The 14,941-nt window shown below is 49.8% G+C and overlaps 1 protein-coding gene across 1 annotated transcript in view; it reads left to right on the plus strand.

Annotated features, from left to right (window-relative positions):
• The window catches only part of PRKAR1B (protein kinase cAMP-dependent type I regulatory subunit beta), a 105,120-nt gene that overhangs the window by 57,979 nt on the left and 32,200 nt on the right, over window positions 1–14,941 (plus strand). The window contains exons 8-9 of the mRNA XM_044433851.1: window positions 9,646–9,706; window positions 13,907–14,028. Of these exons, the coding sequence (XP_044289786.1) occupies window positions 9,646–9,706; window positions 13,907–14,028 (183 nt within the window). The remainder of the gene's footprint in view (window positions 1–9,645; window positions 9,707–13,906; window positions 14,029–14,941) is intronic.

Genomic DNA, 14,941 nt, shown 5'->3' on the forward strand with positions numbered 1-14,941 from the left:
CACCCCCGGGGGGGGGTGGGGTGGTGGGTGGGTGGCGCGCGGGGGGGCCGCGGGGGGGGGGGAGGCCCCCCGGCTGGGGGGGGGGGCGCGGGGGGGGGGGGGGGGGGGGGGGGGGGGGGGGGGGGGCGTGCAGTTGCAGGGGCAGGAGTGGCACCGCTCCGCTGGATTCTGCCCTTGGGCTGCACCCATGCATTGCACAAGTGCTTTGGCGTGTGGGCACAATTGCCCTCTTGTTCGCAGCTTGGCACCGGAACGTGTGGCCGTGCCCCCGACGTCTTGCCAGGGGCTGCTCCCCAATGCCAGCCCCCTTTTCTTTCCTATGCAGGCAGCAGCTGTGCCAAGAAGGGGTGTCGTTCAACCTGGCTGGACTGATTTAGACATATAAATGCCAGTCTAGAAAGGTGAACTCTCATCAAAACAGAAATGAGCTCCGTGCTTCCAGGGGGCGTCGTGGCTGGAAGGCTGGACTTTAACTTGCCACTGGGACACCTGGGTTCTTGTCCTCACTTGCCCCTGGGTGATTTGGGCCAGGCATTTCAGCCTAATCTACCTCGCAGGGTTGTCGTGTGGATAAAATGGAGAGCGGGAGAAACGTGTGCCCTGCCTTGGGTTCCTTGCAGGAGGAAGGAAGGCGGGGTACGTGGCCCCCGTCTTGCTCCCGCGGCAGTGATCAGGGGAGCTGCGTGTTCACGCAACCTGCTGTCCGAGCACTAAGCAGGGTGGGCACATTGCACGTCCTTTGCTCCCCCTTCCTCTGGATCTTCGTCTTCAAAGGATGCTTGGTCTGGACTGAGGTCAAACAGAGGCTCCTCCTCTGTCAAGGAGGACGCGTGCCCTTCTCACCGCTTGCTCTATGACAAATTTCATAGCATGGTCCCCCAGGGCTGTTTGTCTCCCTCTTGCTTGATGCAGTTGGCCCTGCTTTCTTGGATGGGAGAAAGCCCTAATATTGCAGTGTGGAATGCTTCTTTCAGGTTGCAGGCCCTCTTCCAGGTGACCCTGTTCCCGTTCACCCATCCTTTTCGTTTCCCACCTGTCCCTTCTAATACACACTCCACATTCTGTGGCCATTTAGAATGCTCAGTTCCCACTAAGGTTTACTCACCACTAAATGTTTTTGTGTTTCTACAAAACTTGGAGACCCCCTGAATCTGCCAAACCTTCTTGTGCATGAATATTACCATTCTGGCTGCAGCTTCCAAGAGAAGCAGTTCACTTATTGGAACGTTTCTTATCTCTTCCAGTGATTTTTGGAATCTGGCAGTTCACTGGTTGGAATTCTTCCAATGTGTCTCTTTTATGAATTTATGGGTGTGTGACTGTATGCCTTTTGGGGAAGGGTTTGTTTTTAACATTGCTTTAAATGCTCAGCAGAAATGCTGTTGATACAGCACTGGAGTTAAATGAAGGCCTCTGTCATCAAGAGGGCTAGAAACCTACTGCAAATTAGTGGAAGGACTGGGCAAGCTTTGAACTCTGGGTGGCATTGCTCCAAGCAACTGCAGTTGCCCCATTGCATTTAAATCAAAGAACCATCTAGCTGGAAAGGTGGGAGCGCATGCAGAACCATTCATAGCAAGAAACCCTCTAAGCATCAGTGCCTATCAGATGCACTGCTCTAACTTCCGGGATAGAAAAGTAGGCAAAACTTTGCATTGGGAAGATTGCAGCTCCCGGAAAGGCTGAGAAAACTCCTGTTCAAAAGCATGGAGCACCTTTGCTGGCCAACACGGGGCCAGCTGGACCAATGATCTGGCTCAGCTTCTGTTGTTCCTGAAGAATAGCTACTTCCACTCCCAAGGTAGTTCTCTGTGTAAATTCATGTAGCTTCCATCAGTACTGGGCAAGCAGGAACTCCAAGGGAAGAAACACTGGTACTAGACTGGATCTCCATCCATCCATTCAGTTGTATTATATTAATGGGCAAGCTGTGAGCTTCCAGTTCTTTTGATCTACAAGTCCCATTGGCCTTAGGTGAGGGATGATTCAAATCGTAGACCAAAACATCTGGAGGGCCAAGAGTGCAGAACTGGGACTCCAGAGATCTGGGTTCTAGTCCCCCACCCCCACCAGCTGTGGAGCCAACTGGGTGACTTCGGGCCGATCCCAGACTCTCAGTCCAACCTACCTCGCAGGGCTGTTGCTGCGAAGATAAAATGGAAAGGAGGAGGAGGAGAATTATGGACGCTGCCCTGAGTCCCTTGAAAGGAAAAAAGGTGGGATATTAATATAATACATGAGTAAGTACTTCACTCCTGTGGTAATATTCTGTTGGCAAATGTAGCGGGAAAGCCTTGTTCTCCTTTGGAGGTGTACAGGTAGCAGGACAGAGGGTTCCCTGAGCTTTGGGTGACCTGTTCTTGATGTCTCCCATCAGTTTCCTCTAAATGCCGCCTTGGTGCAGGCCAGATGCTTCTCAAGACAGGTAGCTCGCCCAGTCTTTTCAGTCCCCTCGATCTCATCTTGAGATGTGGCTTCATACACAGAATCCCTTCTTTTCTCTCTCTCTGGCATTTCAGGCTTCCCGTCTAAATATATCTTCCGCAAACTTTCCATTGGCTGCTCTCTTTGTTCAAAACTTTCTTGATTTCTCCCTGGCTTGGAGTGGTGAAAGAGGGGGAAAAGAACCAAAAGCCATGCAGCGTTCCCTTTTATCCTGCCCCATAAATCACCGCTGAATATTTTAGCAATACTTCTGAACGTCTCTCTGTTTGTGGGGATCTTTCTGGCAACGAGACATCCAGATGGGAACACCAAGGCCACAGGTGCAGTTAAACTCGAGCCGCAGAGATTGAAATGGCCGTCTCCCGGTCCATCACGTGATGGCATGTTTTCAAAGACCAAACGAAATGGCAACAGCTTTTATTTTCCCGATGCCGTATCATGTTGCAAAGCCTGGACTCATTTTCTGTCTGTGAATCCCCTTTCCTGGCATTTTTCTGTGGGATGTTTGTGCTTCATCTCTGCCCCAGATCCTGTTTTTCTGCAGTGCCACCTTGTCAGAGTTTGAACTTCTATCTTGTTTTCCCCCATCACTGTAGGATATCAGAAGCATACTATTTAAGATCTCCCAATATATTTGGGCATTGCTAATAAAAATTAGAGTTGCTCTGAGTTTCCACCAAATATTTAATGGATGAATTAGCAGTTCTTTTATCTGGTAAGTTGATTAAATAATCAATTACATTTATAGACGTATTACGAGGCTGAGTTGGAAGGCTGGAGAGGAATGTTTTGAGCAAAAATTTTGAACTGCAGGGCAGTCTTTCCAGGATTACTGTATTCCCTGTAGTATGGAAGTGTGTGTGGAGGGTGAGGGGATAAGAAGAGAGTGACAGCTTCAGATTTTATCCACCTGAAAGACTCCCTGATCATGGAAAACTGGAGAGTCGGTGAGCAAGATTCCACTCTAGACTTCATTCTGTGCATAGCGCGTTTTTATCCTCTAAGAAGCATAGAGCAAAACACATTGGTCTCCATTCTTCAATGCTGTCATCACAACAGCCCTGTGAGGTAGGCTGTCCCAAGAAACCACGACTGGCCCAAGATCACCCAGTTTCTTCATGGGCATTTCAATCTGTATCTTCTGGACTGATCCGCTGCATGATCTGGCTGCTAGCTTTCTTTCTGAAGGCATTCAAATATGCCACATAGACACCACCACCCCAGGAATGGTACATTCCAGGAGGACTATACTATATTCTTTTTTTCCTGGATTATCTTCCAGTCAAAGGCCATCACACTGAACAGCATTCTGAAAAGAATCCGTCCCTGCTTCCAGCTGAACCCTGAGCTGAGCTCAGCCGTGGTCTTATTTTTCACTTCATTCACTTATTGCAAAGCCAAACCTCTCTCAGCTGTGGATGTAAGAAACATGAAACTAGAAAATACAATAATGTAGTAAAACAGAATATAAAAACCAATAAATCCCCCCAAAGTCAGAGTGATAGCCAACAGCAGTGCAAAGATCTCTCCGTGCACAAAGGGCCCAATCCTGTGCTTTTTTAGATTGGGGGTGGGGGAGAATCCTACAATTTCTAGCATTCTAGAATTTTGCCTCAATGCAGTTTTTAGAAGTGAAGAAAATAAAAAGCTGTCTACGTGGCTCTCAGAAGACCATAAGATTACCCTCTCCGAGGAGCACGTTCTACAAAAATCCCTCTCTTTTGCATAGCACAACCTCCCCGTGAAGTTGGTCACCCTTATTCCCATTTGACAGCTGGAAAAACCGAGGCAGCAGCTTTGCCCATGCCCTGCAATGGAATATGAGGATTTTCCCTGCTAGTCTTGACCAGTAGTTTCAGAGCACCATATTGCTGTTGGCACCGAGAAGCCAAGCTGTGTACCACACTTTCCCTTCAAAAAGCAAAGCTGCCTTGGTTTGTTTTTAAATCCTTCTCACATTTGTATTTTTATTTTGCTCCTTCCAAACTGTTTTCCTGCTTTCCCAGCTCCGGTCTAGATTTTCTTAACTATTCCAGGTTGTGGTCGCAGAGCTTTGCCCGGCTTCATGATTACTGCTTCTTAAAATTCTCCTGCCCCCACAGTTATCTCCAAACGCAGTGCACAAACAGGGTCTACCCTCCCCAGTTCTTTTTCCAGTCCGTCCGTCCATCCACCCACCCTCCCTGCCGCCCACACAAGACAGACACCTGCCTGCCTTTCCACAGCCACAAGATCTTCTGTGCTCCAGCAGCTGCAACCGCCGCCCTGGATCCTGCAGGACACAGATGCGCACCCGGTGTCCAGTTTTCCGTTCGCTGTCCCACGCTGAGCTGTCAGGTTTTGGCTGGGCTTTATTGTTGTAATGTCTAGCATTTCCAGGGCTCAGGCATCCTCCAGGAGAAGGGGCCAGGTTCATCCGACAGCGAGGTCAGGGAAGGGTCGCCGCAGGCCAGGGCAGATCAGAGCAAACACGGAGGAGAGCGGCCTGGAGCGTACAGTCTGTTTATTCAGTGCTTATCTTACAGAGCCCGTGGCTCAGTGAAGGAACAGCTGCTTTGCACAAGTCGGATTCCTGGCACCTCTCTTTCAATCGGGAGCAGAGCTTCACGTCCAGGGGCAAATCTGGATCAATGGGGAGGTCCCTATTCTGCATTCTTGGGGGACCCAATCCAGACTCGGGGGTTCCCCAGGAAGCCACCGCAATTCCTCCCCCCACACAGCAATGGTTGGTTATGTTCCTAGCTTCGGTGTATTCTCCTCTACATCATTTTCAGAGGGTGAAAAGCCTTCCCTAAAGTGTCCATACTGGCCGTAAGTCTTTTATACATGGCTGGGCCACTTGGTTCGCCTCTGGAATGCAGCCCCCAAGGAGTTGTCCACAGCCGAGTGGACCGTTGGATGTGAAGAGGCTCAACACCCATTTGAGCCTCTGGTTTGGAGACCCACTTCTGTGCTAGTTAAACTAGATAGGAACGGGAAGGAAGCCACCTGGAGGCATGGGGTCCAAGTCCATCCCTCCGAGGTTCCCTGGACAGCTATGATTTCTTTCCCTTTCCCTGCTTCCAACTCCTTCCCGCAACCTCCAAACTTGGTGGGTGTCTGGTTTATGTGCCACCCACCCCCTGCTGCAGTTCTAAAAGGACGAAATCTCTCTGAAAGCTGAGTTGCTGTCACTCAGAGTAGGTGAAAATATGCAGGTGTTTTTGGCCTTCCCTCTTTGGCTCCACTCGTTGCCTTCAGCTCCTTCCATTCTACTGGCACACTGCCCCCAAATGGAATTTGGCCCGTGGGTTGGGAGAGGTTGCGCATCCATGGTTGAGAGGGTATCCCAGTGTGCAGAACTAGGTGAAGGCCAAGTTGGAGCGGAGGGAGTGGCAATGCTGGGATAGCCCTGCCCACTTGGGGGTGTGGCTTTGCCTGCTGGGCATGTGCGGCCCCAGAGCCGATCAGCCCTAGGAAGGTTCTGCAGCCCCGATTCCAAGGATCCAAGGCGAGTAAGGAACTGAAGCCTTGGAAAACCACAACTTGGCTTTGAAGTCAGCCTTAGAGGGACCAGCAGGGAAAGGATGTGGCTTCATGACTGAACTCAGGCAGAAAGTCTTAGGCTCAGCCAATGGGATTTCCTGCTAAAAGTCCAGGTAGAATTTCTTGGAATGATACCAGCTGAAGAGACGACACTGCCTAGCTGGGTCAACGGAGCAGGTATCTAGGAGTTCTGTCAGCAGTCCTCCTCTCTCCTATTACCTGTGGCCCTTCTCTCTCTCGTTACCTGAGTAAATAAGCTGTAGTTGTGCCTTCTGCAACCTGGCTCCCAGGTGGCTGGGTGTGATGGAGTGTGCACCCAACGCACCTGGAATTAGGGATTTATCGGGAAGCTCCATAAGCCTTGTGTGCCTTTTGTTCCATCATCCATTCTTTGAGAGAATCATGAGCTTTGAAATCTCATCTTATCAACCCGCATCAGCTAATATGGATTAGTAGATTTGCAGACAGCCTCATCAAAGGCTCTTTGCCCAGGGGCCCTCCAGATCCGGGAGCTGGCACTTCATCTCCTCCTTACCTGTGACTGGTGCCAGTTGGACTACGAAAGGAGCTCGAACTTGCAATGAATGAACACGAGATCGCCCTCCCTGCACTCTCTGCAGTCACAGGCCACTTCCTTGGCTCCTCCTCGAGTTTACAAGAACGCTTTGCTTGCGAGGAAGAGCAGGCCTGTCTCAGCTCTGCCTGCCCTGTTTGTTCGTGGCTTAGTCATCCTGCTGATGAGTAAAATGACCCTTCGGCTTCCCCGATCCAAGGAAGATTAACATGTCACCCCTCTGCTCAGTCTTTGGGCCTGCAGCATGCACTGGCAGGTGCAGATCCGCCAAGAAGAGGGTCAGGAAGTAATTTGGTACAGTTCGGCAGTAAGACTGCAAGCCTGAATGGGCTAATCGGTGTGATGAATCGATTAAAGCGTCGATGGCAGATCTGAAAGGGCTCGGAGTTAACTGGCCGGACTCGCACAGCAAGGCATGCATCAGTCTTGGGTTGCTTTCCGGCTGCTGGGAAGGGAAGGTGGCGTTCCCCCTGCCTGCAGGATGTCTCGCCCACGCCGGAAACATCCCCCCACCCCCGTTCAATGGAATGAGTGGTGCAGTCCAGTCCTATGCAGCAGTCCTGCCCAGCCAAACACTGTCCAGCTCACTGGACTACAAGCCCCATCACCCCCAGAGACCAGCGGACTCGCTGAGGGGGATGGAGTTGCAGTCCATTCTATCCCGGGGTCTAATAAATGGTCAATGATCTTGATTTAACAAGAAAAAAGCAAGAGAACAAAGATGTGAAGGAAAAAGAACTTTAATATAGATGTGAACACATACATAAACTGAACCCATATTATCTATCAGTACTCAATAAGCAATAGATAAAATGGATAAACCAAATACTTTAAAAGAAGATGCTCAAGTTCCAACTGTTTGAACACTTTCCAGTGTTTCCAAGTCTTTACCAGAGGGAGTATCTGGAATGGCTTCACCAAGGAGAGAACGTCCCAGCATCCTGAACAACAAGAAGTAAAATTCCTTAATCTTAACAAACTGTGATGACTCACCTACCACCAAAGCACAAGAAAATGTAACCTTCCAGCTCACAGTAGGCACTGCGCTGAATTTAAAGCAGGTCACCCACTGCTCTGCAGGAGGAATATACGCAAGGGAGCAAATCCATTTGGTCTGCTTAGTGGGGGGCCCTTCCCTCAGTCTAGGACCACATGCCTCCATGACCTGCTCCCTTCTGGCCCCAAAAGTTCATACTATTGTCCTCATTCTCAGGAGTTCTTGCAGTCTTATCTAGGATCACAAGGAGACACTCGTATTCAGTGCACAGCCGTCCACATCTCGCTGCCAGAGCAAAGGAAAAATTCCTTCTGCTTCCGTTCTGCACACACAAGCCACGCACAGTGGTGTTCCCTCTTCTTCAGCACCAGGAGTGGGCCGGTGACTCTTCATGGGTGCAGAGTCAGTCGTGTTTCTCCAGTGACTTGACGCTCTCGCCTGCCATCTGTTCTTTCACTAGGCTTCATGTGAAACCTGGGCTGGTCCTCCCCATACATGAGGACAACCACGTATGTTGTGCTACACCATAAATAAGATTATATCCTGGCTTTTCTCCCAGACAGGGAAAGAGAGAGGGAAGGTGGCAAGCCAGGCAATTTAGTCCCCTCTCAGGCTGCTGGATTCTTTCAAGACGCTGAATGTTGCCAATTTGAATGGACTCCTCTCGTGCTCATTACAAGCTTGCCTGACTTTCATGGGATAATGAGGCAGTTTAATCGAGCAACTAATCGATCGATGCATCTGCTTAGACTCGGTTGCAGGGAAAAAATACAGTGAATTTCACCCAAGCGCATAGCCAGGTAGTCTGCTGTCCGTCTGCTTCCAGCTGAGAGGTCATATGCCAATGGGTTCTTTTCCTTCCAGCTGGAATCGGACAGGGCAGTCCATCAAAGAGAGCACCTCTGAAAAGAAGGTTCATGGGCACTTGTGAGTTCGAATGTGAGCCTTTGTACGTGCTTTGTAGGAATGTCATTGCTCCAGGCGGAGCTGCAAAAAATGTATTAATCAATAATAAATAAAATAAATAAAAGCCCTTCCTCCTTAAGCCATTTGTACTGGCCGTGCTGATGTTTCTGAGAAGCTGTGGGTGGACAGCACCTGGAGAAATCTCAGAAGAGAGTCCCGACGTGGGTTCTCAAAACCTACTTCAACAGCATCTCAGTGAAACTGTTTTGGGTAGTGCCGATGGAGAGTTGTGTTTAGTGTGGTGAGTTATGGGGTCAGATGCCAACTGGAGCCAGGAGCCCAGTGGACCAGGAATGGGTTCAGAGGCATGTTCCGTTCATCCTCTACACCTCCAAAATCTCCTTCTCCGAGCATGCTCAACGCAGCTTAGATAGAGCGTGTTTGGTGGGCAGGGGTGCTTGTTGACCAAGGAGAGGGGAGGAGAAGCAGGGTATGTGCCTGTATGCATCTCTGCTGGATTTAGACGTGGGCGAGGAATCCATTTGAGGGTGGTCATCCATCAGGTTCAGCTCCCTGGACCCATTTTGCAGCTGCCCCGGGTGCCTCGTAAGCGCTTCCTGGGTGCTCACCAGGAACCAGCCCCAGAGCAGCGGGCAGTTCCCTTCTTCCGCATCCTGTAGCCTCCCTTCAGGCAGCTGCAGGTGATGGGGAAGGTTGCTGGGTGCGCAAGTGGGAAGCTGCGAGCATTTGTGGACTTCCTCTTGGCCTGCCTTGTGCTGCAGACCTGGGCTGACCATGAGAGGAAGTGTATGAGCACTAGAGGGGTGGATTCCGATTGGGCTCACCCCAAGCTGAATTGGAACGGAATGGAGTACAGTAGAAAAGGCCATGGCTGGCTGGAGTCCTGAGCAAGAAGGCTCCATGCTGCAACATCTCGCTGCAGATCTCGCTTGCGGTCTGTGTTAACAGCTGCTAGTATATCTTGCCTCCTCCATGAAGGCAAAGCATCCTCAAAGCAAGCTCTGCGTGTGGTTCCCACCACAGGCGCTCGGGAACAAACAAGCATAGCCGGGGATGGCTTTCCAGAGGTCTCCTCTGTTGGATTGTCACTGTAGGCAGAGCGCTAAGTAGAAAGGACTTTTCGGAGTGGCCCCGTAAAACATCTCAACCTTCTCCCTTTTCTCTCTTTCTCATACAGGGGAGCACACTGAGAAAGCGGAAGATGTATGAAGAATTCCTCAGCAAGGTTTCCATTTTGGGTGCGTTGTTTTTTCCTGTTTGGGGTTGTGGCTGTTCATTGTCTGTCCGTCCGCCCATCCGTCTGTCCGTCCTGCAATGCAAAGTTTACCTGGAGTAAACCACAAAACCAACTTGAGTTCCCCAGCACTTTCCTCCCCAAAATGGAGGAGGAATGGCGGTTTGCTAGCTTGCTTGCTGCAATTTCTCCTGCGTTCCTAAAAGGTTGAAAAGAAATACTCCCCACTCATTAACTACAGATTCCTGTTTGCATCCATCCCAGATAGCTTGATCCTCACTAGTCGCCCTGATCCCTGTCTGGAAGCTGTTGGAACAGCTCCTGGTCCTGTGACACACGGGGAAGTTGCTGTAAACAGAATCAGCCCGTCGGATCACCCCTCACTAGTCCTGCCTGTACCAGGCTTCCCTAGCTTGGTGCTCTCCAGATACCTGGGTGACCACTGCTAGGACTCCTGACGATTGGCCATGCTGACTGGGACACCCGGAGTCGGAGGCCAGAACATCTGGAGGGGCCCATGCCGGGCAAGGCTGGTCTGTCTACACAGACGGCAGCTCTTCCATGTTTCGGGCAGAGATCTCTCCCAGACCTGCCTGGAGATACCAAGGCCTGGACGCAGGACCTTTAAACGTCTCCCCCACCTTGCAGATTCGCAGCTTCGCCAAGTGCAGTTCTTCTTTCGGAGGGATGCCAATATGATAAGAGTCTGCTCTCCTCCTCCAGTAATGGCATCGTGCCCATGGAGAAGCGCCTCGGGCCAGGAGATTTTGGCTTCCACCCTTTGGCACGCACCAGAGCTGGGTGCTGGCTTTTGATTTACCTGGTGGGGAAGGGCAACAAAACCCTTCCTCAGGAACTCTGGAGGTGCAGCCACAAACGCATCCCCACGAACCCCGTCCCTCAACCTGTGACCGTCTGCATTTTTTCTTCCCGGGCTGCAGTGCACTGGGAGAGACTTGTCACAGCTAGGTGTGTTGACTCAGTCTGCTGGGTGAAAGGGATGCGCACCTTACAAATGGGGATGGGAGCAGTTTCTTTCACCCTTTGATCAAGCACTGGCAGAATGAGAGACTGAATACCAGGATTTCACTGTAGCATGTCTTTGGCCCCCTTCGGAAAGACGAGTGGAACCAGATAGAAGAAAACACAGAACCGGAGTCATAATTCAAAGGAGAGCTCAGCACGAGGACATCCGATCCTGGAAGATCTGAGCAGGCATTCCACACCCACCCACCTGGGCTCTGATTGATAACCCCAGCAATCCTTTCTCATGTGGGTAGCAGGGAGTGAGGAGGTGGGAATGTGCCACGATCCAGTGGGTGTTTTCTCTGATGGGTAATAAATTTTTTTTTCCACTCAAAAGCAATCCTTCCTTGCTTGAATGCACCCATACCAGGGCCCCAGAAAGGGTTGAGGCATTACTTCCTCTCAGAATTTCTGTTGGAGCATCACCTTGGATGCATCAACCACTGGTTCAGTACAGTGTTCCACAGCGTGGTGCCCTTTGACCATGATATCTGGAGAGGATGGAACTTGTAGCCAAGGACACCTGGCTACTGAAGGCTGGCTTAGTGTCTAGTTGTCCTTGGAGTTTTGTTTCCATAGGCTTGATGGAATAACGTGACTCCCACAAGGGGCATGATCCACCAGGAAATTATCCTGCCCTGAAGCTTCACTGAATTAAATGGGTACCATGCGAGGTTATATTGTAGAGAAAGCCAAGGACCATCTCGGTGTGGTGTTATCAGAGCTGAATCTTAGTCAGCCTTCCAGAGAACTCCAGGATTTGGGGCTGCAGTTGTGGTATGGCAGAAAGAGGAGCAAGTGACCAGCTGTGATTGCTTAGGCAAATAAACCCAGCCTTCATACTGCCCTTTCTGTCAGTGAGAACTCTGGGTGGGCAGAGTTACTCTAGTCCTTGCAAACTTCTCATGGAGAGACGAGGAACACTGACCTCTGGCCAGGTGTGTCCACAACATCCACTGCTTGTTCGGGGACACATTAAGCAAGGCAGGCATCATGTCAGGACCTTGGAAAGCTCACTGCAGAAAATGCAGGTGACGTTTTCTCCTATAAGGAGCTGTTGCCCTAGCTGATAGCTGAGGCCTTAAAAAGGTGAGCAGACCCTGATCTTCCAGTACCTCTGCTCTGGCTTGAATCTCACTGTAATGCAAAACCTCAGGACCAGGGGGCTTCTAATTATAGTGCGGTAGACACAGGAACTGGTGACCAGGATACCTGTCCAGGTGCTAATTGTGGACAACTTCAAGTCTCCTGTTTTGCTCTCCCTGCTTAGAGTTCTTCCTCTTTAACCCAGGCTTGGACTGGAAAGATATTAATCAAGGATGCCTTCAAATACAGATTCTCCTCCTATGGGTTTTCAGTTAAAGGGCTGTCCTCTGTAAAGTAGGAAATATGACTGTCCCATATAGGTGATATTCCTTTACTATTCTAGTAGGCATGTGCCTTTTGCTTTGAGGGTGGGGTAAGGTGAAAAGAAGTCCGACAAAATATAAACAAATATGCTTTTAGATCTTGACAGGAGAATTAGGAGAAGGCCTGGGAAATCATCCATTTATTTATGACGCATCTGGAATGCTGAAATTACCTTCTTTGCGGCTTACTTTCCAGGTTAAGTGGAATGTGCCAATTATGGCAGATCACACTGAGCATTTTAATCATCCTTGCATCTGCATGATTATATCGACTTATTTTAAATCAAATTCAAAGGGTAGCAGAAAAACTTCAGAGATGGATTTGGATCACACCGTGTTAATCAAGCTGTGCTCTGAACTCAGATTTTGGCACTGTAACATTTTGAAGACACTTAGCACCCTGTCCAGTGATACCGTCCCTTGCAAAGCTTCCTGGAACAGCATCTGTTCATATTCCAGTGGATAATTGCTTGCAGGATTGTCCCCTTATCTTTGAAGCCTGACTCAGTGATGGAGCTCAGACAACATGGAAACACACACTCAAGGGTTGATTGGGGGTTGAGTATGGGTTGCTGTTGAATCATGGGTTGTTGTTGAAACATAGAGTATTGTGTTGTCTGAACCCTGCTGTCTTAACCATGGTTTGTTAGCCATAGAGCTAAGCAAAAGATTTCATAGAGCTAAACATAGAGCTAAGGAAAGAGCTGAAGTATTTTCTTCATGTTAAATACCTGTATGAACAGCTTAATGACCAAAGATTCAAATAACATATAGGGGTTATAAGGCCAATTATTTAAGTCAAAGAACCCTTGTAAAGCTCTCCTTTCCGGGCATGTCTCCATAATGGCCATTATAGCCGCAAAGTCTAGAACCTACTTAGCGCAGAATTCCAGCTGTGGGTTTTGCATCATCCAGGAAGATGGACTCCAAGTAGCTTCTTTAAGTGACCCTAGAGGTGTGCGTTTGTGTGTGTGTGTAATTAGGGCTTCACTGTTTTGATTTTTGTGTCTAAAACAGTTAGAAAAGAAGTCTGAAAAAACACATTTGGTTGTTTTGCATTTTTTCCATCTGGTTTGGTGTCCAAAGTTTCCTGCATCTGCTGCTGCATTAGTTTATTCAATTCTTTCTGGATGCCCTTCCTTCCTTCCTTCCTTCCTTCCTTCCTTCCTTCCTTCCTTCCTTCTGGATTAGTTGCACAGGGAATCCTGGGCAATCAGGGATCACATGGACAGTGGGAGATACCCAAAGCTGGTTAAGAGTTCCTTTAGGGGCATGGTATCTGGTCTTTGGATCTGGCCAATGCATGTCAGGCTGATCCCCACAAGGGCAGGATCTAACCTGGGCAGGGATGCAGAGACCAATACATGGAGGCTTATGGGAGAGTTTCTCCCTCCAAAGCCGAAGTCTTTTGCATAGCCTCACCTCCAAAGCACTGGGGAAGTCAGCTACTCCTGGATAGCTTCTTCCCCAGAGTTGCTTCTGGGCACCTCTGGGTCTAACGGAGGAGGTTGCATTGTGTTGGCATCACATGAAGCCCTGGTTGCTCAGTCGGTTCCTTCAAGTTAGCCAGCTGATGCATCCACGGGTTGCAAATATGAGAATTTTCCACCCAAAGGCACATGACCCATCCATCTTTCTGAAGAAAGGAGGGGGGCGGCTGAAGATGGGACGTGCTCCGTGTTGGCAAAGGAGGCCATAAATTGCGGGAAGCAAATGCATCCGTGAAAGGGACGCCCTGAAAACCCTTCCGGGTGATCTTTTTGTTTCAGGATCGCTGGATAAGTGGGAGCGACTGACGGTGGCCGATGCACTCGAACCTGTCCAGTTTGAAGATGGAGAGAAGATCGTTGTCCAGGGACAGCCGGGGGACGACTTCTTCATCATCACAGAGGTAAGCCTGACTTCCTCACAGCAAACGCTTCCCCGTGGTGTAATCGTCACTGAAGAAGAGTCCCTTTGACCGGCTTTTATGGTGAGAATCTCAGCTCAGAGGCTGAGCCTTGGGAAAGGTGTTAGAACAGGTGGCTCTGCCCTGGGACCAGCAGCGGAGGAGGGCTGCCGCATCTCCTGTGGGCAGGTCTCCTGTGGCTCCATTTTCCAATGGTACAGAATCCTGCAGCCGCAACAGGAATGCAGAACCTCAGGTGTGATGGCCTCGTGGGGCCTTGTCTGGTGTTCCCCAAAGGGCCCGCCTCTCCTTTCTCCCAGCCCCTTGTGACTTGCTGGTTTCCTTGCTTTTGTGCGGTTCGGTGCTCTTCTAAAGGGCTGCTCTGTCTCTCCTGAGGCTCAGATGCCGCCAGGAAGAGGTTACGAGTAAGTCAGACTATGCTGGTATTTTGCTATTTTGCCTTTGGCCTCGGCCGCCTCTCGGCCGCCTTTCCAGACTGGAATTCGGGCAGCAAGAGGTTTGCACCCTGAAACTTCCTTGGATGATGCTTATGAACCACTCTTGTTACATTAAACGATACATCCAGGTGATGCACCAAAATCCCTTTTAAGATCAGAATGAAATATTGTATGATATCACTGCACACGGAAGGTAATATTGTTTCTGCAAATGCTTTGTGGGAAAAGTATGTTTTCAATAGGCCCCCCAAAGCCCAGAACTGTTGGCACCTGTCTGAGTTCCAGTGGCAAGGAGTGCCAGAAAATGGGCACGGAGACACCCAGTGCCATATTCTGATCCATCCTGGACCAGCCCTCGGAAAACCTGGACAACACCAAGCTTGCCCTGCATTTTTCTGCAGTTGCTCTACAAAAGTGAAATTTTGCATTTTTTAAGTTTACCCCCCACCCCCATCCTT

The sequence above is a fragment of the Varanus komodoensis genome, unplaced genomic scaffold (genome assembly GCF_004798865.1).
Source record: "Varanus komodoensis strain SLA01 unplaced genomic scaffold, ASM479886v1 scaffold26, whole genome shotgun sequence".
Taxonomy (NCBI): Eukaryota; Metazoa; Chordata; class Lepidosauria; order Squamata; family Varanidae; genus Varanus; species Varanus komodoensis.